This window comes from Panicum hallii, chromosome 9 (genome assembly GCF_002211085.1).
Source record: "Panicum hallii strain FIL2 chromosome 9, PHallii_v3.1, whole genome shotgun sequence".
Classification (NCBI taxonomy): Eukaryota; Viridiplantae; Streptophyta; class Magnoliopsida; order Poales; family Poaceae; genus Panicum; species Panicum hallii.
Genome location: NC_038050.1, coordinates 13580932 through 13600790, shown reverse-complemented (window position 1 = coordinate 13600790; position 19859 = coordinate 13580932). Strand labels below are relative to the sequence as shown.

Here is a 19859-nt window from a genome sequence, read left to right as displayed (position 1 = left end):
TTATATATATATATATATATATATATATATATATATATATATATATATATATATATATATATATATATATATATATAGCTTCCATTGGATTTTGCTGGTACTCTGCACGAAGACTAGTAGAGTTATAGTGTTCAACTCCAAGGTAGAAAAAGGAGAAAATCAAACACTTCTTAGATCCATTGAACAAGTATTTTGCACAAAACACAACAATTTTGGGTTCGATTAAGCTTCGAACATTTACCTTTCATTGTTATGCACAGGGTATGGAGAGCTTTTGTGAAAAAGCAAAGTGGTAATTTTAAGAATGAATTGGGTGTTAGAATGGACTTCCTGGTATGTGGTCCGCTACTCTTTGCATGTCTCATTTACTATTCTGTATACGCATATAATTATATCTAATTTGTTTCTTTTTAGTGTTCGGGACAAAAAGCAGGAATTAATTGGTGTGGGTACTATATGTGATTACATGCATACTCTAACAAATTTTGGGAGGGTTATGACAGAGGACATAAGAGTACGCACAAACCATTCATAAATAAGTTTCTAATTATGCTGACGCGAATAATTGATATATCGAGCTTCATTTTTATAAAATGATAGATGATGCAAATAAGGGGCGAAGTTCTCCAAGTGGATAAGATCGTGACCGTGTCTGAGCAGCTCATAGTATTTATTTCGAGGGAGATCCTGGATCCTAGAGGCGAGTTCTACCACGACGGCCATCCGATCCATAGACTGTTCACCTCGACATCGTGAGGGGCTCAGAATGAACTTGTAATCGAGACAAAAATGATTGCTCGTTACATTAATTTTCAGTGCTTGTCATCGTGACATCTGTATATTTGTAAATATTATTATATCTAGATAACTTAATTACATGATTGTCAATAATATTTAGTTATTTTCATATATTATTTTCACATGAACGCGACTAAAGGATGTATAGTAGTGTATAGCTCGGATACGCGTAGCAATTCTGAAAGCATAAACGGTAATAAATAATTAAAATAAAATAGGATTTGGAAAAAGGGGGAAAATCCTTTGGTAACGGTTGGAAAGACCAAGCGGTACCTAAGGGGCTGTCAGCTTACGTCAACATTGTGGCCTCTGAGGTACTGGTTGGTCTTTCCAACCGGTACCTAAGGAGGCCTTAGGCACCGGGTAAAATACCCGATGTCTAAAGCCGAGAGTTTCAGTCTCGGTTCTCTGGTACCAGTTGAACAACCAGGATCTATACTAGTTATCAACCAGTACTAAGAGCCTGTTTTCATGTAGTGACTCGATTATGAATTTTCTTTTGCAAGAATTGGCCGAGGAATCAATGTTGTTGAAAATGCAGTCATTTTTGGTCGTTCAAATGCTCTAGGTGATGAGAACAATGATTTCCAGAAGACACACAGACATTTCTGATGCTTCTCTTCGTTGACATGTTCATGCAAAGTTTAAGGTTTTAGCAAAATTTTGTGTAACAAGAAACAAAAAAGGAAAAAAATCAGCATGTAAATGGGCCGGGGTCCACACTATTCATCTGCCGATTCTCATTTTTGTTTCTCCTGTACAAAATCTTGTTCAATCTTAAACTTTGCATGAACCTAGATTTTTGCATCCTCTATCCATCCATATTTTGGTTGAATTTATCATGCAGATTTTTCTATGTATTTTTCGGGTGGAGTATGGGAGTATGGAGTCCTCGAAGTGTTCTCGGTAGAAATTAACTCTAGTGAACTGTATCGCACCGGTGAAGAGTCTTCAGTTTGGCAATATGAGAGCTGGGTGAGTACTCTCTCCGCGGCTTCAGGTCTTCCTCAGCCTCATAGTATATCATGTATACTTAGTAATTTGCTATGGGTATAAGCAAAGAAATGAAATCGCTAGTCCTGCTAGAAGCGGCTACTGCTTAATGGTTGTTATGGCTTTGTAGGAATGATTTTGTTTTTGAAAGAATATTTAATCCTTCTCCTTTGCAGGTTGTCTTTTCAGTTATATATTGGCTCCGTTCATAGATTATACTAAAAAACCAGCTTTATAGAACTTTGTTGCAGCGACGTTGCAACAGTTGGCTCAGGTGGTAAGGAATTTTTTACTCAGGTACATCAGTGACGGTCTAGTCTACACATTAGCGTCTCGGTTTATCTTTTTTCCACTTTCTTTATAGGTTGTGTGCATCCTCGTAATGCAGAGGTCAGGAATGTTCACGAATTTTGTATCAACTTGATGTAAATATTTTTAATTAAATAAAGTTTCTCTTATCGAAAAAAATGTACGGCGTGTCCTTCTGGAGAGCTGAGAACCTGAAATTAATGCATGAACATTTACATGTCTTGTTTTTCATAGTGGAAATAGGACAGGGTGTGAGCTTGTCCTTCTAAAAAAACACTTGCATAAACACTTCACTTACACAACTCACACGAGATTGACAACGCGACGTACGCGCTTACAAGTATGCTCATACATGATCTTATTCCTGCGGCTACCGGGCTACGGACTACGGAGGGCACGGACTTACCGACGTGCTAGAACTCCTGATAAGTAACGACGACGACAAGGACGATATGGTGTTATAGGCTAGTAATAAAGAAGCGAGCGTGCATTGCAGGCAGCAATGTCTAGCTGCAAATTCGATCCTCAGGCGTCGGACCAGGTGATGGGCACCTCCCCGTCGTCGGTGTTGAGCCCGAGGGCCTTCCACACCGCCGGCGAGCCGTCAACGATGTTGTTGGCGCACGGCGGCTCGAAGTTGTGCTCGCCGTCGCACCCGTGCAGCGAGTCGCACTCGTCCACGACCTTAGCCGTGACGGACTTGCCGTTCCTGGTGGCCCGGATCACGACGCTCCTCCCGCACCGGCTGCCCCCGCCGAACCAGCCCGTGGACAGCGCGACCACCCTCTCGCCGTCGCCGAAGAACGTGCCCGTGCAGCTGGCCGCGCCGCCGCCGTCCCCGTGGTCGGCGAAGCTGTTGAGCGTGAGCGTGGCGCGGGTGCCGCCCCCGCCGGCGGCGACGACGGGCGGGGAGCACGCGAAGGTGGCGTAGCGCCTCCCGTCCTCGCAGCACACGGAGTCGTTCTCGGGGTTGCAGCGGCCGGACCTGCCGCGGATGGAGCCGCTGGGCTGGCAGGACGACGACTGGAGGAGCGCGCGGTGTGGGGAGGAGGCGGCGGCGAGAGCTAGCGGGAGGACGGCGGCGAGCGCGAGGATCGTGGAGGAGAGACGACGGCGAGCGGTGGTTGCGCTAGCCATGCTTCTTGGTCAGTTTTCTTGGGCGTGTGCGGTTCAGCAGCTTCTCGTGCTAACCACACTGGAGAGTGGAGACTGGAGAGGAGACTAGGAGAGGATGTGTTGTGTGATGCTGTGAGCCTGTGATGTCCATAAAGCATGGTGGCATGTCCTTTTATAGCCGTGGGGAATGAAAATCGTATGCATGGCTCAGGTTTCTGATTGGTCAGCTGACCGTCTTAGTGGAGAACTTTTGCAGTCGCCTCCCCGGCCGGTTGAGCTTTTCTGATTGTTTTGCCGTTCCAAGCTAGATTCACATCCAAGATTTCACTACCCTCACGAGACGTTGGAGCCGATCACAAAGGGGGCCAGGCACCGGATCGCATCGTTAACGATAATGCGTTGCGCAGCAGAACCAGCAGCGGGGACAGTGCAAGAGGCTGACCGGCCGGCTGGCCGGCCAATCCACCGAGGCAGGCGCTGCTTTTACTTTGTTAATGCGCGCATCACGCAGACGCGGCTTCTAATTTAATTTGTAACCACTACTAGATGTGTTTACCGTGCATACTCTTCTTACCTGTCTACGTCGATCGCGTACCCATGACATGTCCCGTCAGGGCGAGTTACATATGCTACAGGCTTAGAGCAAGCATTGGTCAGTGCCAAGCATGGCCGTCGATCAATGGCTGCCGCTGCCTGGACCGCGACCTCGAGGAAATGTTCTGGCACGAATGGAGGAACTAATACACAGTGCACGCGCGGGAGCCCAGAGCCGGCCCAAGACGCGCACCCGTGACCGTGCGCGTGACCCTGGTTTCGGATACGTTTGGTTGGATCCTGACAGGTGGGAAAGTAGCCGTGAGGTGTGAAAAGCTACCGCAATACGTAGGTTATGATAAAGCTAAAAACCGTTTAGTTTAAATAATTGTGAAACTGTAAGTTTGGTACTACGTAATACTCTGAAGGCCTGAGAGACTCTTTATATACAAATTGACTATACAACTTTGCGTTGTTCACCGATGCACATGTAAATAATCATATTTCAAAGGGAAAATTAATTATTTTTTAAATTTTGCATCTACCATCCACATAAATACAATAATATTATAATAAAAGATATATGGTTCATATATGTATCCTTCTTCAACATAATTTATCTTCCTCCCACACTAACCAAAGCATCAGCCTACTACGAATGGTATTCTCGTTCTCACGACCTGGATTCTATTCTTATGTTTGTGTATGGCCGATGTCTCTTGTAGTAGATAGTCATCATCAATATCACATCCATCAAACTCCTTATTGTGTAAATTATTGTCACGAATAAAACTATGCAATGTCATACAAGCAAGAATGATATGATTTTGAGTACGAGTAGAGAAACTTAGGATGCCCTTCAAAATACATCACTTCTACTTCAAGACTCTGAAAGCCCGCTCAATGATATTTTAAAGGAAAATAAAAAAAATATTGGTTCACAACTCGACACTGGAAATTAATAATTCAAAGGTTCTATAGGCGCCTCATCAACTCCTTTTCACGCTCCGCTGTAAATCCAACCTTCCTTCATTTGTTTCCAGGGAGCTAAAGACCTCCCAAAATTCAAGCTTGACGATCAGGAAGGTGGTTGTGTGCATTCGAGCAATTCTTTCTTGCACCCCACAACCTTTCACCATCTCCATTGCCTCTGCAATGCTTGGGACTGTGTTGGTTGGAGGAGCCGATGATACTTCAATACTTGTGGAGATCTTCTCTATGACAGTTTCTATCTTCGAACAAGTATTTTTTTTACAATTAAAAGAAAGAACGGGCTCGTCTCATCCTCCTCTTGAGTAGCACCAGAGTACTCTTTGCATTTTATTTTTTCTTATTTTGAATTCTTCAAAGAACCCAGCTTTACATCATCATAAACTGGGATTTTCCATACCTCAGCCACATAATCATCACTTAACACATCGGAGGATATATCTCCAGGACACGATGCACATCCAGGTGCTTCGGTCCTTGTTTCCTTGAACCTCACATGGTTGCATTTGATGCCTTTGTCAGGATTATTGCATCTCTAAAACTAAATAAAAATATTAGCAAGTTAGACCATATAAACATAAAAAAGAATGGAAATTAAATATCTAAATATTATTATAATACTTACATCAAGGTGTTCAGTCCACCATTCCTTAGAGGATTCAACAGTTTGTTTTAGTCCAGTGGCACAATTTTTGAACTCCATAAACCATATATATTTCTTTTTTATATTGTCGAACTTGTTATTTATTTATTTCTTTGTTAGCTTCAGAGTAGTTTTTTCTTCATATTTTGATATAAGATTTTTCTACCCAACGCCAGTGAAAAGTCCCATTGATCTATTTTCAGCTGATATCTCTCCTTTTAAAAGGGCAAGATAAGAAGACCAGAAAAACACCAGGATCGATCGACATAAACCTGATCCGAGGTCTGGAGGGGACGGAAGTCGGAAGAAATGATGCTTGGCAAGAGCTCCATGGACCTGGTTCTTGTCCCCTATGCGCGTTGGCGGTCATGGTCGAGTACCACCTGCTCCTCCTCCACCGGATACTTCCGCGTCCGCACACCACCGTGATCGGCTACGAGAACCACAACAAGCTTGCCTGGGTGCAGCGCATGGCGCAGGCGACGGAGCCGGAGGCGGCCCCGCTGGCGCTGAGCGTCATCTCCGACGGCGTCTCGGCGTCGACCACGCTGGCGTCGCTGTGCATCGCGCTGGCGTCGCTCATCGGCGCGTGGGTGAGCAGCAGCGCGCCCGCAGCGGTCACATCCAGCGGCGGCACGAGCGACGCCACGGTGAAGTACGCCTGGCTCCTGGCCTGCTTCCTCGCGTCCTTCACCTGCTTCGTGCAGTCCGCTGGATGCTACGTGCACACCAGCTTCCAGATCAGCGCGTTGGGCTCCGACGCGCCGGCAAGCCACCTGCAGCACGCGGTGCACCGGGGCGGTGGCTTCTGGGCTTCGGGGTTCCGGCCGCTCTACCTCGCCACGGCGCTGCTCGTGTGGGTCGTCTTCATTCGGGCCGGCGGCCATGCTCGCCTGCACCGTGCTGACCGTTGCCGTGCTTTACCTGCTGGACAGCAACTCCGTGCCGCCGCACCACCACCAGCTCACGCCGGGAGGCAAGGGGTTGTCCCTGACGATGGCGAGACCGATCATCATCGCAAGTTGATGAACTGAGAAGTTTCTCACAGCAGAAAATGTGCGAAGTTCAATGAGATCGCTTTACTGAAAGAGTTGATTATATTCTTTTTAAGATTTTTTATGGTGCATAATATCACCGCTTAGTGGTATATAGTATAGAGGAGATCTAACCCGTTATGTTGATACCTCGCATCATAGCACAAAGGCATGGCAAGCAAGATTACTTGTTAAGACTTGTAGGTTGGGCGGCATGACAGACTGATTGAATTGTATGGCACATGTCCACAAACATCATAATGATCTAACCCGTGTAATGATCCCACGGATGAAAAAAGCCACAAATAAAACCATCATGAACAGCAACTATAAATGTGTATGTCTGAACATGAAAATGAATAGGCTGACGAGGAACATAAACCTTCAATCCAAATTTTGTACATCTGTGAGAATTACATGATATAACCCTCTAAAAACACTTGCTGCCTACCAATGACAGGTGTTTACCGAGTGGAACATAACCCCTCGTGACATAAAAGACAAAGTTAAACTCTTTGCTCCCAGCAAGCAAACATCAGTAGCTCCGATTACAACACTTTAGCAGGGTATGTTACGTAGTGAGGTGGGAGAGAATTCTAATGCCTATTAGTGTGGAACAGTGGTGCATATAAACCATACAAGGAAACCATGAATGTCAATGGCACTGCGAAAAGTTAGTTTTGTCCCAACCTGGAATTAAACTCTTAACCTCTACACCATTTTTCTGGTGTACCAACAGAATCTCGTAACCAACCAGGCTAGGCAGCACAAGGGAGTCATAAGGGATGAGCATATATATGGTTCCTTTCCATGGTCATAAGGGATATATTTAGGATGAACAACACCCTGACTTCTTCACAGCAGAGACATCATCCTTGCCTCCAACGTTGATGGTTTGCCCTCTTGGTGGAGCAGCAGGGTCATCGCCAATGTCGAGGGCCTTCTTGCTGACCACACGGTAGATCTGAGTTAGGACCTCGGTGAAGGCACTCTCAACGTTCATGGACTCCAGCGCGGAAGTCTCCATGAAGAAGGTACTCTCCCTCTCGGCAAAGCCCTTGGCATCCTCCACGGATACAGCCCTGAGGTGTCGCAGGTCAGCCTTGTTGCCGACAAGCATGATGACAATGTTTGCGTCCGTGTGATCCCGGAGCTCCTTCAACCACCTCTCCACATTCTCAAAGGTCACATGGCGTGTCACGTCGTACACGACAAGTGCGCCAACAGCCCCTCGATAGTACGCACTTGTAATTGCCCGATACCTACAGAGGGAGACAATCTTAGAAACATTGTATTTTTACACAACTATTGCATAATTTACTATTTGAAGGAGAGGTGGCCAAGTACCACCATATTAGGTTGGTTTAGAGCCAGCCTAGGAAATAAGAGCTGCCTGCCTGTTCAGTTACAGAGGTTGCAACAAAATATTTTTTTTTATAAAGCCGGCCAGGAGGGTAGTACAAATGTAGAGTCACCTAACATATCCTCAGATATGATGGTGACAGGACATCATTAATGCAATGATCATGTGCAAACTTTGTCGACAGCCATGTAGGAATTAAATGGAACTATTAATTTTGATCCAACATAATGAAGCCTAGCAGAATGAAAATCCAACAGAAGCGGATTGAATTCCTTCAAGAAACGGCAGAGAACCGGCAAGCTTAATCGCAACTGATGGACCAACCAAGAAATCGAGAAAGTATGGAAGGGGAGGGAAAGGGTGGCGGATTGGTTGGGTTACCTCTCCTGCCCGGCGGTGTCCCATATCTGGGCCTTGACGACCTTGTCGTCGACTCTGATGCTCCTGGTGGCGAACTCGACCCCAATGGTGGACTTGGACTCGAGGCTGAACTCGTTGCGCGTGAACCGCGAGAGCAGGTTGGATTTGCCGACCCCGGAGTCGCCAATGAGCACGACCTTGAAGAGGTAGTCGTAGTCGTCCTCCGCCCTGTACGCCATGGTTGCAGCTCGCTCAGCCCCGGCAGGCAGGCAGGCAGGCGCTTCCCTTCCTTGCTTCCTTCCTTCCTGAACCGCGGTTCTTGGGGCAGGAGGACGGGCAAGCGAGGCCCGCAGCGCTTCTCGGGGCTGCCGCGGGAGGGGAGGGCGAGGTGGAGGGAGCAGGGAGGGCGGAGGCCAGGCTTGGGTGGCGCGTATAAGAGGAGGGGGCTGAGGTGGGAGGTGGGGAGAGAGCGTTGAGGAGGAGGGGGGACGGCGGAAAATAGCAAGCTAAACATGAACATGCATGCACGCCTCTTAAAAACCAGCGTCAGCTCACGTATTGCTTTTTATAACCAAGTAGCTCTTGACCTATTACTAATGGTACGTATATATCTCTACAACTCGGGAATTTCTAGGCTGATTTGAAGTACCATTTATATTTGCATTGGACAGAGATCGGATTATAAATATTTGCATCTAGTCTTTTGACTTTGGCATGCAGTATTTTGGATCATGTTTCTTTTTAGGAAGCCGGTCGGGAGGGGAGACCCTACCTAAAATTTCATTGGAAGAGAAAAGGCTGTATATGAGCTGAGTACACATGCATCAGTGCAACAATGCATCAAAAAGGAAAATTGAAGGGGGAAAAAGGAGAAGAAAAGTTACAGAGAATGTAAAAGGAAATGCAGGGAACTGATGTTTTGTACCGAAGCTTTTCTTGATCAAATCGTGGAGGAATCTGTCTTGCAGCATTTTGATCCCAACTGTGAATCCCAATTGATCAAATCAAGAGCTACTCGGTTATAAAAGCGTGCAACGAACACTGGGCCAGCCAAGAGACCCGGGCCGTAAGCCTCTCACTGGAGATGCAACACATGCCACTGAACAAGGTAACTTGAGGAGGGCAGGCAAGGCATCGTTCACCGAAGAACATGAGCAGTCTCGCTCGCAAGGTAGATCAACAAGCTCTCACATGAGCATGAGCGGAGGCAGACCAAACCAACAAACTGTTAGTTGATTGAAGAAGAAACATTGTTGACTAACTATAAATAGAGCTGTCAGTACGATCAGGTTGATCAGGCACTGTCCATTATTCTATTCCTTCCTGTATAGTAGGATCAGGTTCAGGGCACCGCATGCAACTCGACCTGCTGGGCAGCCTGCTTCATTCGAACCAAGCTGCCAAAGTGTGCTCAGCCTTTTTTTTTGTGCCTTTTGATCTTAGATTCTACGATCCTAATTTTTTACCCGGTTGGGTCCATAGTGAAATCCGCAGAACAGTTGTGGCCCGCGTTGGCTGAGCTCCTAAAAACAAACCTGTTAGAATGCCACAAATTTGTGAAGTGGTCTTTAGTTTGGGAAGATACATACAAGATTGTGAGAAATTATTTAAAAAAACTATATTATAAAATAGGAGATATTTGATGATATTTTTGTTATTACTCTAAGAATGAAACAGGGCTAATTCTACCGGTTCATTAGAGGAATACTGATTATTATTATCACACCGCCACAGTGAGCCTATCATTTTTTATTGAAGTGACTACTCTCGCAAAAGGTGGTGGTTCGGTGGAGAGCGAACTCTAGATGGAGCGAGCCACCCTCGGCGTACAGCGACCAGATTTACGATCAGGACCGTCACACCGGATTTACGATGGAAACCGTCACACCAGATTTACGGTCAGGACCGTCACACCGGCCTTTGCTGCAGTGAGCCGAAGATGTCGGATCCAGTCTACGAGCTCTCCTCCCCGCCGAGCCAGCACCTTTGCCCCCCAAGGCTAGGGATGACTGGGCACCGCCACATTGCCCGGCGAAGGATGCCCGGAGCGGCGCGTAGATGAAGCCGCGTTTCTCGCTCGATCTTCTCGGTACGGTACTAATCAAACTACGATGATGCATGCGGTGGCCATGCATGTACGTGCGGTGGTTCTGCAGCCGAGGATTGGAGTGGGAGTCGGACAGAGAACGTGGTGTCTTGCGTGCGCGGTACGCTAGCAGGAGACGGCTCAGATGAGCGCGCGTCGACCGGCACCGCGAGCGCACGCACGAGGCCGCGCGTAGTTATATACTCATCTGCGTACGCGTTCCTTCTAGACCGTAGACGGGCCGGGTCCGGACCAGGTCGCATGCATATGGCCCCACCTGCCCTCTCATCCGCAAGAATTGACTCAATTCAGGCCAATCTCTATCTGCAACGTTCTTTACAAAATCTGTTCTAAAACATTGGCAAACAGACCTCGGCTGGAGGTGTGCAGGGAGGGAGGTGTTGATCAAAGCAAATGCCTAATCAGTGCCCACTTGTCCTATGAGCTGTTTTAGGCTCCCTGCTAATGTTTGCCAGAAGATGCGAACTGAGGAATGAGAGTACTCTATCCTGCCTGTGATGAGTGAATTGTCAACCGTACGGTGTGATCGTGCGCTTGGTCTTTGGATTGCAGGTACACGGGTGTCGAGTGTCGATGGAGAGTTGCCGTGGAGGAGCTCAGGCCGGGCGGCAGCTGTGACGTCCACTCCTGGATCGAGGGCGCAAGCGGCGACGGAAGGCGGGTTTCTTGGTTTGCGCCACAAAACCAAGGAAGCTGACGGCGGTTGAAGACGCTAAGTCGTGGAGGCACGGGCGTCGATCTCGGGACTGACGGAGGCGACGGGTGTCGACGGCGTCTAGGGCCTCGCTGCGGGCGAGGAGGTGACGGCGTCGGGCGGCGTCTAGGGCCGTCAGAAGGCCGAGGCGGGAACGACGTCTAGGGCCACGGCATGGAGGTGGGAATCTTCCCGCGCGTGGAGTTTTGGCGGTTTTCTCAAAACCGGCCACCTACCCGAGTTTCGCGGACCCTCCAAAACCGCGGAACGGATCTTCGTCCACATGGCGGCATCGCGGAGAAGGCTTCGAGTCGAAGAAAGAACCTCGGCCGTCGGATGAGTCCAATGTATCTTTTCTGGTTTAGCCCCTACGGGCTTTCTAGTGTCTAGTTAAGTCTAGGGGTATTTTAGTCTTTAGTCTAGAGAGTTAGAGGGGATAAAATAGAGAGAGGAGGGCAGCCAACTGTGGTGTGCCACACAAGTTCCCGTCACCCCCTTCCTGCCCCTCTCTGGTTCTTTTTTCCTTGCCTTTTGTTTTCTCCACCTAGGGTTAAGTTTTTTTCCTATGGATCTTTGAGACCTGGTACTGCAAATCGATGGGAAAGGAGGCCTTCTCCTCCTCTTGCCCTCTGGGCTGTTGATTTGATTCGATTTTGTTTCTCCGGTGTTGGATTTTGGTTTGGTCTCCCTCTGTTGTTCTTGCGCAGGAATTTTTGGTGCTGGTCGCTGGGCTGTTCTTGGTGCAGGGAGCAGTGCAGGTCCAGGCGATCTGGTCCCTGGCGCAGAGCAAGTCGTCAGCAGCCTGCAGCGGTGCGAGGCAGGGAGGCAAGCAGCACAGGCATCTGATCAGCACCAGGCTAAGTAGCAGCTGGACTGGGCGCAGGAGACAGATGAGCATATCCTGGTTCAGCTCCAAACCCAAGGTCTTCATGAGAAATCCTAGGTAAATGTGAGGTCAATTTCAAGTGAGTTATTACATGCCCATACACTGTTCGACGGATTGTCTCACACTATTTTCAGCAGGTTAATCTCCAATTTGGTGCTTAGCCTTGTTTAGGTTTAATATTAGCTTCTTGTTAAGCTTTGCTTCCACTGGATTTTGAGATGTGCTAATTGTTGAACTTTTTGTATGCTTAGTCAAGTGAAGTTTTGCTGTGGAATTAAATTTCTTGCTCTAGGCCATAATTAATTTTCTGCTTAATTGAAATCAGAAAAACCTCTAAAAAATTAGTTGCTAGCCTTTTTAATCTTGCCTACTAGCATGCTAGGGTTAGATTAGTTTTTACTTGAGCATTTAATTTAGTTTTTATTCGACTAACCCTCTCGTTTTGATCTGTTCTCGTTTTGCCTAGTTTCAACTCGTTTTGCTATCTGATTGTGTGTGCTCTCGGGTTTTGATTCCACAAGAGTTTTGCGACACTTTGGTTGTGTTCCTAGCACTAGCAGCTTGTCCATGCTGCGTAGTGTTGGCACATTTTAGAAGCTGTGGTGTGGTGTTTGTATCGGGACTTTTTCTTCTTCGATTTTCGGATCGAATTTGAGGCTCCCATTCAACCCCCCCCTCTGGTCGCCTGTCCGGTCCTTCACGAACTTATATATCAAATTATTGGTAGGGAAGTTCGGTAGATAATCACAAGATCCATTGGCAGAAGTGGAGCAAGCTGTCACGGTCAAAGGCTGATGGTGGAATGTGATTTCGAGATATGACACTTTTCGACAAGGCAGTGCTTGGGAAACAAGGGTGGCGACTCATGACTCGACCTGATTCTCTTTGTGCTAGGGTGATCAAAGGCAAATCCTACCCGAATGGTGAGTTCATGACAGCGACCAGGAAGAGGAAAAGCTCGGAAACATGGAGAGCGATGTTGTACAGGCGAGAAGCGTTGCAGAACTGATCAAGCGAATTGGGCCATGGGATACAGTTAATATCTAGATAGATAATTGAGTCGCTGGTCTGGATTCTTTTAAGCCGACAGTTAGGCTGGAGTCAGCTCGGATTGAGCGCGTCCAGGAACTCTTTGTGCCAGGTACAAGGGAGTGGGATGAACAGCTGGTCCGATCCTCCTTCATTTATCGGGATGCATTGGAAATACCTGAAGATTAAGTCAGGTGTCAGGCTGCAGGAGGATGTTGATGTGTGGGCGTTTGAAAGTACTGGTGCTTACTCCGTCCGTTCCTGCTACCGTGCTTTGAAAAAGGAACAGGAGATGCAAGAAGCACTTGATGAAGGTGACGCGAGTTCGTCAGATGAAGCTGGATGGTGGTAAAAGTTGTGTCAGCTAAAAATACCGCCAAAGATCAGAGTCTTCTGGTGGAGGGTGTTGCATGGATACCTACCTACAAAGGGTGAACTGAAAAGGAGACATGTCGCCAGGGAAGATCACTGTGAGACATACGGTGCTTAGGGCGAGGACATGTACCACATAGCGGTTTTGTGCACCTACGCCATTCAGTTTTGGCAAGCTGTGCGGGAGATTAATGGTTGCAAGCTGCCTCCACTTCACCCAGCGACTTGGACGAGGAACCTACTGGTGCTGATATGTGCTCGCAGAAGGATGCAGCTCTCGTTATTTGTGGGGTTTTGTCCCTATGGACAGGGCGGAACGCGAGAAGACATGGCAGAACACGTTGGAGCCCTGGAGCTGCGGTGAGGCATGTCGCCGCCATGGTGGAAGATCTGATGTGTCTAGAAGCTAAGGCGGATAAACCGACAAGGGTGCTGGCCGCTGGATATGACTGCAAGAGAACTGGGTTAAGGTGAATTCTGATGCGTTCTTCATGTCATCCTCTTCGTCCGGGGCGGGGGGCGTCGTGATCAGAAACTTGGATGGTCATCTTCTCTCGGCGGCGGCACGGCGGTATTTGCATGTTCCTGACATTCTAACATTCTAACGGGGAAGCCTTAGCAACACGCGACGGCTTGGTGCTGGTTGGAGAGCAAGGACATGAAAAGGTCATTCTGGAGCTTGACAACCTTCCGTTGGTGAACCTGCTATGTTCTGAAGATGGAGGCCGAAGTGTGATTGCTGGTCTCTGGCGAGAGATCCGAGAGCTATGTAGGATTTTTAAACTTATGCATGTAAATAGGGAAGGCAACGTGGTGGCTCATATTTGCGCAAGCTTGCACACGGAGTCGGACCCTGAGTTGTTCTGGTCGGACTGGTTCCCGTCTTCCTGGCAAGGCTAGCGGAAGCAGTTCAGGCTGATTGTAACCCTGCCATATAATAAGGCTCTTGTGATCTGCCTACAGAAAATGCACGGCGCGCGACTGCACGCACGTACGCGCGCCAACGCATGCATGCTTAACTCTGTGTGCCTGTCGTGACGATCACATACACACGTACGTTCGCATGCATGACGATCAAACACACGTACGTTAGGCTGGTGCTAACGGGGCCGGTACCGCTCCCCTATCGGCGTGGCGCAGGCGGGAGGCGGGCCGGAGGCGGGCGAGTGGGAGAGAGAGGGCGGGATGGATCCCGCCGGGCCGGAGCGGGCTCTGTCGCCCCGCTCTCGCCTGCATTGGCAGGCGCGCGGGGGCGGGAGGCGGGTGGGAGCGAGGCGGCGCGCTGGCGTCGGCATGCGCGAGCGAAAGGGGTGGGGCGGGAGTGACGTGTCGCGTTTCTATTGGTCCATGCAGACTATCCGTTGAACTAGCCGTTATTTGACCGTTTGAACTCCAAAAAATTCGAAAAAAATTGCAAAAAATCCCAAATTTCATCCCTAAACCCCCTATAAATACCCCACCCGGGTTTCACTCCTTCCCCCACCCCATTTGAGCTCATTTCTCCCATCCACACTTTAATTTCACTTTTCTCGACGCCATGTCTTCATCTACCACGAATTCGAACAAAGGAGATTGAAATAATTAAATCTGGAAAAGAAAAACTGACGTGGAGGAGAGAGAAGTGAGAGCTGGCACTATAACCTGTGCATTGGAGGGGTGGGGTGAGAGTGGAGTGGGAGTGGGGGTGAGAACTGACGTGGCAGGGAGATATCTTCCCCCGCCACTGGACTCAGCCTAAGCTCTGCTGGGGTTTCAGATCACCGGTCATAGATAGGATGCAGCATGCATGTGGTAATTAGCTCTGGCCTGTTGGTGGCCGGCCGATCGGCTCGCGGAATGATCCATTTATGCTAGAGCCAAGTCTACGAGGGCAGGGTGTCCGCCGATCCCATCACCGCATGCCACCATGCCGGCGACGATATCATGCTTTTGCTTTACCACTTGTCTCTCCCGACGCGTTCGAGTACGTACGTAGTCGGCGGTCGGCGGGCGCGGAGCCGGCGGCCGGGAGCTTTACCTGCGCACACGGTGAGCCGGCGGCGGCGACGGCGGATCGGGCGTGCAACGATAGGCGACAGCTATGCATGACGGGCCACCGAACTGCGCGCGCGGGCTTAATACAGCTGGGCTCCAGCCGGACGCGCATCTTCGTGGGCCGTGTTCGGGCCGAAAGCCAGCCCAGGAGGCGGTACTTCACGGAGCAAAATACCCGGGAGTTGTCTGAAGTCTAATGATTCCAAACGGGTTACACAGATTAGACACAAGCGATTGATAAGCCGGGGCCCGGACATGGTGATCACCGCGTGGCAAGCGTGGTTAGCCCATATCGAACCCTGGTCATGATTACATGTGTGTGTGTACACCATGCGGCATGTTGTGGTGTTGTTAGCTCATCTCATTTGAGAATTTGGTGATTTGTGTGTACTAATTTTTGTACCCGGTTGGCCCATAGTGGAATCCGCAAACCAGTTGTGGCCCGCGTCGGTTGGGCCCATAGTGGAATCCGCAAACCAGTTGTGGCCCGCGTGGGCTGGGCTCCTAAAAACAAACCCGTTAGAATGCCACGAGTAACTGCTGACCAACTCTGTTTATCTAGTGCAGCAACGACGATGGAGACAAAGAATTTGGCTTTCCGAGGAGGGGCTATTGTGTTCCACAGCTGCGCGGCGCCGTGTGGTTGTTGTGTTTGGCCTGTACACAAACAACGTCCGTGAGTTTCTGGTAAATTTGGATGTATAATAAAAACTATACACTAAAAAAATTAAAACAACTAATAATTTAGGATAAAAAGCTAAAATAACTAATAATTTAGGACGGAGGGAATACCTTACAAAAATTAGTTTCAAACATTTGGAACATGGATGGCGAGAGAGTAAGATGATGACCACTTTGCTAGAATGCTTGTGTTGTATACGATAGTAATAATTTTAGTCCCAAGTTCTAAGGAATATGTTGGGAGCAACTATTTACTCCTTGTAGTTGATGTTCTTTTTTTTAAAAAAAATCAAAGGCCTCAACTAGGCGCAATTCACATTAGACCATTTGTTGGAGCACTTTGCCGTATTCAAGAAGACCATTGTTGGAAAATTCGCATTTCTCTATGTGATCTTAATTTGAAATTGTTCGACTATTGTTGGTCCATGCATTCAATGGTATACATCAAAAGTTTCTCCCCATGTGGCCCTTGCGTGAGCATCATCTTATGAAAATCTTGTGTAAAAACAAAGTTATAAAACAAGCACGCCTTCAAGGGATGAAGGCATTAAACATATAGTAAACAGGATCTCAAATCCTAATTTCTTTACATCACGTTTTTTTCTCCGTGCCAACTTGCAGCACAGTACAACAAATTTGCATGGCATACATAGCTTAGTCAGTTAGTCTTGACCTAGATAACAGACACTCGACGCCTGGCGGATCTCACCGGAGTCTAGTGGTGGGCCACTTGCCACTCTTTGTACAGTTTTTTGACCGCAGTTTTTCTTGCTTTCATGTCTTTTAGAAGCCTGCCGTAGCCTCCCTTAGCCTCCCTACTGTAATCCCTTCTTTATTAATAGAAATACGTACAGTTTGTGCTCGTTCGTTAAAAAAAAAGATAACAAACACTATAAAGAAAAGCTACAGATATCGCGTGAAAAATGTTAAATGTACATGGCCATACTGTACACGAATAGATTGTGCATCAACCAGGTACAGGTCTGTTGAAAGCTTCTGCTAATTAGCATTTTGATCATATTTCTGTTTGTCCCCTGGTAGTCGTTACTGGTTTAGACAATACAAGACTTTCGTAACGAAATGAAGAACTACACCCAGGCAATGACCTTAGAACCAGGGAGTGGAAGACATCGGAATATATAGGAGAGAATGCAACAGGGAGGAAACAGGAAGGAAAGAAACTCCGGCGACGGCGAGGTGGTCACTGTGGGGGGGAGCTGGGGAGCGAGCGCCAACGCCCCACCGATTTCATTTTCATCTCCGATCCCTTGACCTGAGGAAGAGGGCTAATGGGGAGCAAGAAATAAAACGGCAAGTAGTTATTCATTGATCCTAGTGTTCCTCCTAGATTTTGATGGCTTGGATTGATCTCTGACGCACGCAGGTCCAAAATATTTGATCTGGACCTTAGCACGCGTGGCCGCGTCGTGCACGGAACAGAGCGCACACATGCTTTGGACCTGCAACAGCGACAAGTTATTGGCAATGGCATGGCATCGTACTCTCGTGCGCGGCCATGGCTCTAATATTCTACTGTTCGTCCAGGCAAACCTCAAGTTTGTTTCAGTGACGGCCTTCGGATTCTTTCTGTGGCAATGAAGTTTAGTTCGTGTTTCAAACAAGCCATGGCAGCTCATCACATGGATTACTACTACAGGATCTTCCGTATACAGCTCATTGGCTAGCTAGCTAGGCACTTTTGAACGGTGTCTGCTAGCTTGACAAACTCTATCTAGTGTCAACGTTAGATCGTGCACTATCGTCCGGCCCACTATTGAAAATTGAACAATTTTGAGTTTGGAGTTTTTCTACTTGATTCACTCTCGATGCTCATAAAAGCTACTCTTCCAACTCAATCCATTATATTATTTTCATGTCTTCACCAGCACATATATACTATGGACTTAATCCTATTTTCTCAAGTCTCCTGTTCGAAGAGGACATCTCAGACATCAGACATGGATAGAACATATATACTACTCCTTATTCACTAATTGTGTCAGGCTGCTTTCTCCATTTACTGTATCAGCTCTGGGAGTTCTGCAAAAACATATATAGGGGAAGAAATATGAGTACACATGAAACAATCTATCCTCAGTTAAATTGCATCTCAGCTTGTTGTGGAGAGTTCTCTATCTTATTAGCATCATACCAGTTCTTGCATCGCTAAGTACATATCAACTTCAAACAATCAAACATATCCCAGGTTACAAGAACATATAGCTTATATATGAAATAAGCAGTTATTTCGATCCTAAGAACATTGGAAAAATTAAGCCAACACAATACGCATGCCACAATTCGAGACAGGTTAACCACCTTGTAGAGTCTTGATGATATTGAAGAACAATGCTACGATCATTACGGCTTCGAGAAGTAACATACACAGAACCCAGAGTCCAAAGAAAACGCTTCCAATCCCGGACATCGATCAAAATCTCCATACTTTCGCCTCCTACTTTTCTTTTTTTTAAAAAATCCCACCCCGCGCCAAACTTTTCGATCAAACAGATGGCAACGAAGAGGGAACTCACGATGCTGCTCGTACGGTGGCTTCTGGACGCGTAGGCAGCAGCTGTAGCCGGCGACAATCACCTCGTCTCCGCGGAGCCTTGAGAGCCACCCCAGCGCCGGCGCCGCTCGCAGCGAGTCGTACAGGCACCGGGTGCAGTCCGCCGGCACGCGGTAGCCCACGCACACGCCGCCGGCCAGCGCCCCCGCCGTCTTCGGGCCGGCGTAGAACCAGCCGCGGAACGCGTCCTCGTGGGCGGAGGCGGCGCCGGTGTCCGCGTAGGCCAGGAAGCAACCGGAGCGCCAGACGCCGGCGCGCCGGCTGGCGTTGCCGCAGCCGCGGCTGACGTCCGCGGCCGCCGCGGCCAGGCACGCGAGGCAGGCGCCGGCGCCGGCCGAGGAGGAGCCCGCTGGCGGGCCGCCGAAGCAGAAGCCGCGCGCGAACGCGCGGTCGGGGCCGGCCTCGACGGACTGCAAGGCGGCGGCGCGCCCTGGCGCGGCCGCGGCGATGGAGGGAGGTCGGCGAGGGCCGCGGCCAGGTTCGCACGGAACGAGCTGCCGTTGCGCGTGGGCGGCGGCGCCGGCGCCGGGGTGCAGTCGAGCAGGGGCGGGTGGTGGACGCCCGTGGTGCCCACCACGAGAGCGGCGCCGGGGTTCGCCGTCGCGGCGACGACGGCGAGGAGGAGGAGCATGGCTGATCGGTCGTTGGACACGCGGAGGCGTGGAGCTGGCCGGTGGCTTGTGCCAAGCTGGCCGTCAAGGCGACCTTGGCTTGTTTCCCGTTTGGGGCAGTTGCTACCTACCCCTCTCGCACTGCTCGTCCTGGTTCCCGTTTGGGTGCCTTCGATCGCGTGGCAGACACCAAATGCCAGCGCCGCCGACTGCGACCCGCCTCCTGCTCCTTGCCATTGCTGGTAATTAAGCGTGCACTATGCACCGTGCGCTTGTCGACGAGCTACGCGTTGTGCTTTTTGGTGGCAACCACAAACTGTAAATGGAAACTCTTGTTGAAGAAAAATGGATGCAGATTTCAATCGGGTCGTGAAAGATGGGATATGCATACGTCTAGTTGCTTAGATTTGTCTTTGATGAACCGCGTCACTGCGTAGGCTAGAGAAATCTTTTACGGAACGACTCACACTATCTTTGCCTAAAAATGGTCGGGGTCGCCGCTAGAATGGAGATTGAAAGGAGGGTGCGTGGTGATGTGGGGCCAGCAGCAGGGGAAGTGAAAGAACTGCTCATCAAAGACCGCTGGCGGGAGACACCAAAGACAAGCAGAAGGACGAGGTGGGGGCTAGCGTGGATGACAAGGTCGACGATGAGGGAGGAAACTTCAAGAGGATGGCTCCAGTAGATCAAGGACTACACGTTTCTGTGTCTCCTTTTTCCACATCAGACGTAT

The 19859-nt window shown here is 48.8% G+C and overlaps 3 protein-coding genes, 1 long non-coding RNA gene and 1 pseudogene across 4 annotated transcripts; 2 read left to right on the top strand and 3 right to left on the bottom strand.

Moving 5' to 3' along the window:
• Nucleotides 1-2625: 2625 nt before the first annotated feature.
• On the bottom strand, nt 2626-3237 carry LOC112877544 (ripening-related protein 3-like). The gene has a single exon (XM_025941868.1). The coding sequence runs from the start codon at nt 3235-3237 to the stop codon at nt 2626-2628; it is 612 nt and encodes a 203-aa protein (XP_025797653.1).
• A 2455-nt stretch (nt 3238-5692) lies between these two features.
• On the top strand, nt 5693-6409 carry LOC112872806 (annotated as a pseudogene).
• An 837-nt stretch (nt 6410-7246) lies between these two features.
• Nucleotides 7247-8379, bottom strand: LOC112878045 (ras-related protein RABA1f). Its single transcript, XM_025942438.1, has 2 exons — nt 8162-8379; nt 7247-7679 (listed from the first exon to the last, which is right to left on the bottom strand). The coding sequence occupies exons 1-2, from the start codon at nt 8377-8379 to the stop codon at nt 7247-7249; spliced, it is 651 nt and encodes a 216-aa protein (XP_025798223.1).
• A 3042-nt stretch (nt 8380-11421) lies between these two features.
• LOC112878046 lies at nt 11422-14060 on the top strand. The gene is made up of 2 exons (XR_003225629.1): nt 11422-11884; nt 12555-14060. It is a non-coding gene; the product is annotated as an uncharacterized LOC112878046 (long non-coding RNA).
• A 3733-nt stretch (nt 14061-17793) lies between these two features.
• LOC112872804 lies at nt 17794-19363 on the bottom strand. The gene is made up of 3 exons (XM_025935848.1): nt 19324-19363; nt 18478-19203; nt 17794-17983 (listed from the first exon to the last, which is right to left on the bottom strand). The coding sequence occupies exons 1-3, from the start codon at nt 19361-19363 to the stop codon at nt 17961-17963; spliced, it is 789 nt and encodes a 262-aa protein (XP_025791633.1). The 3' UTR covers nt 17794-17960.
• Between the last annotated feature and the right edge of the window lie 496 nt (nt 19364-19859).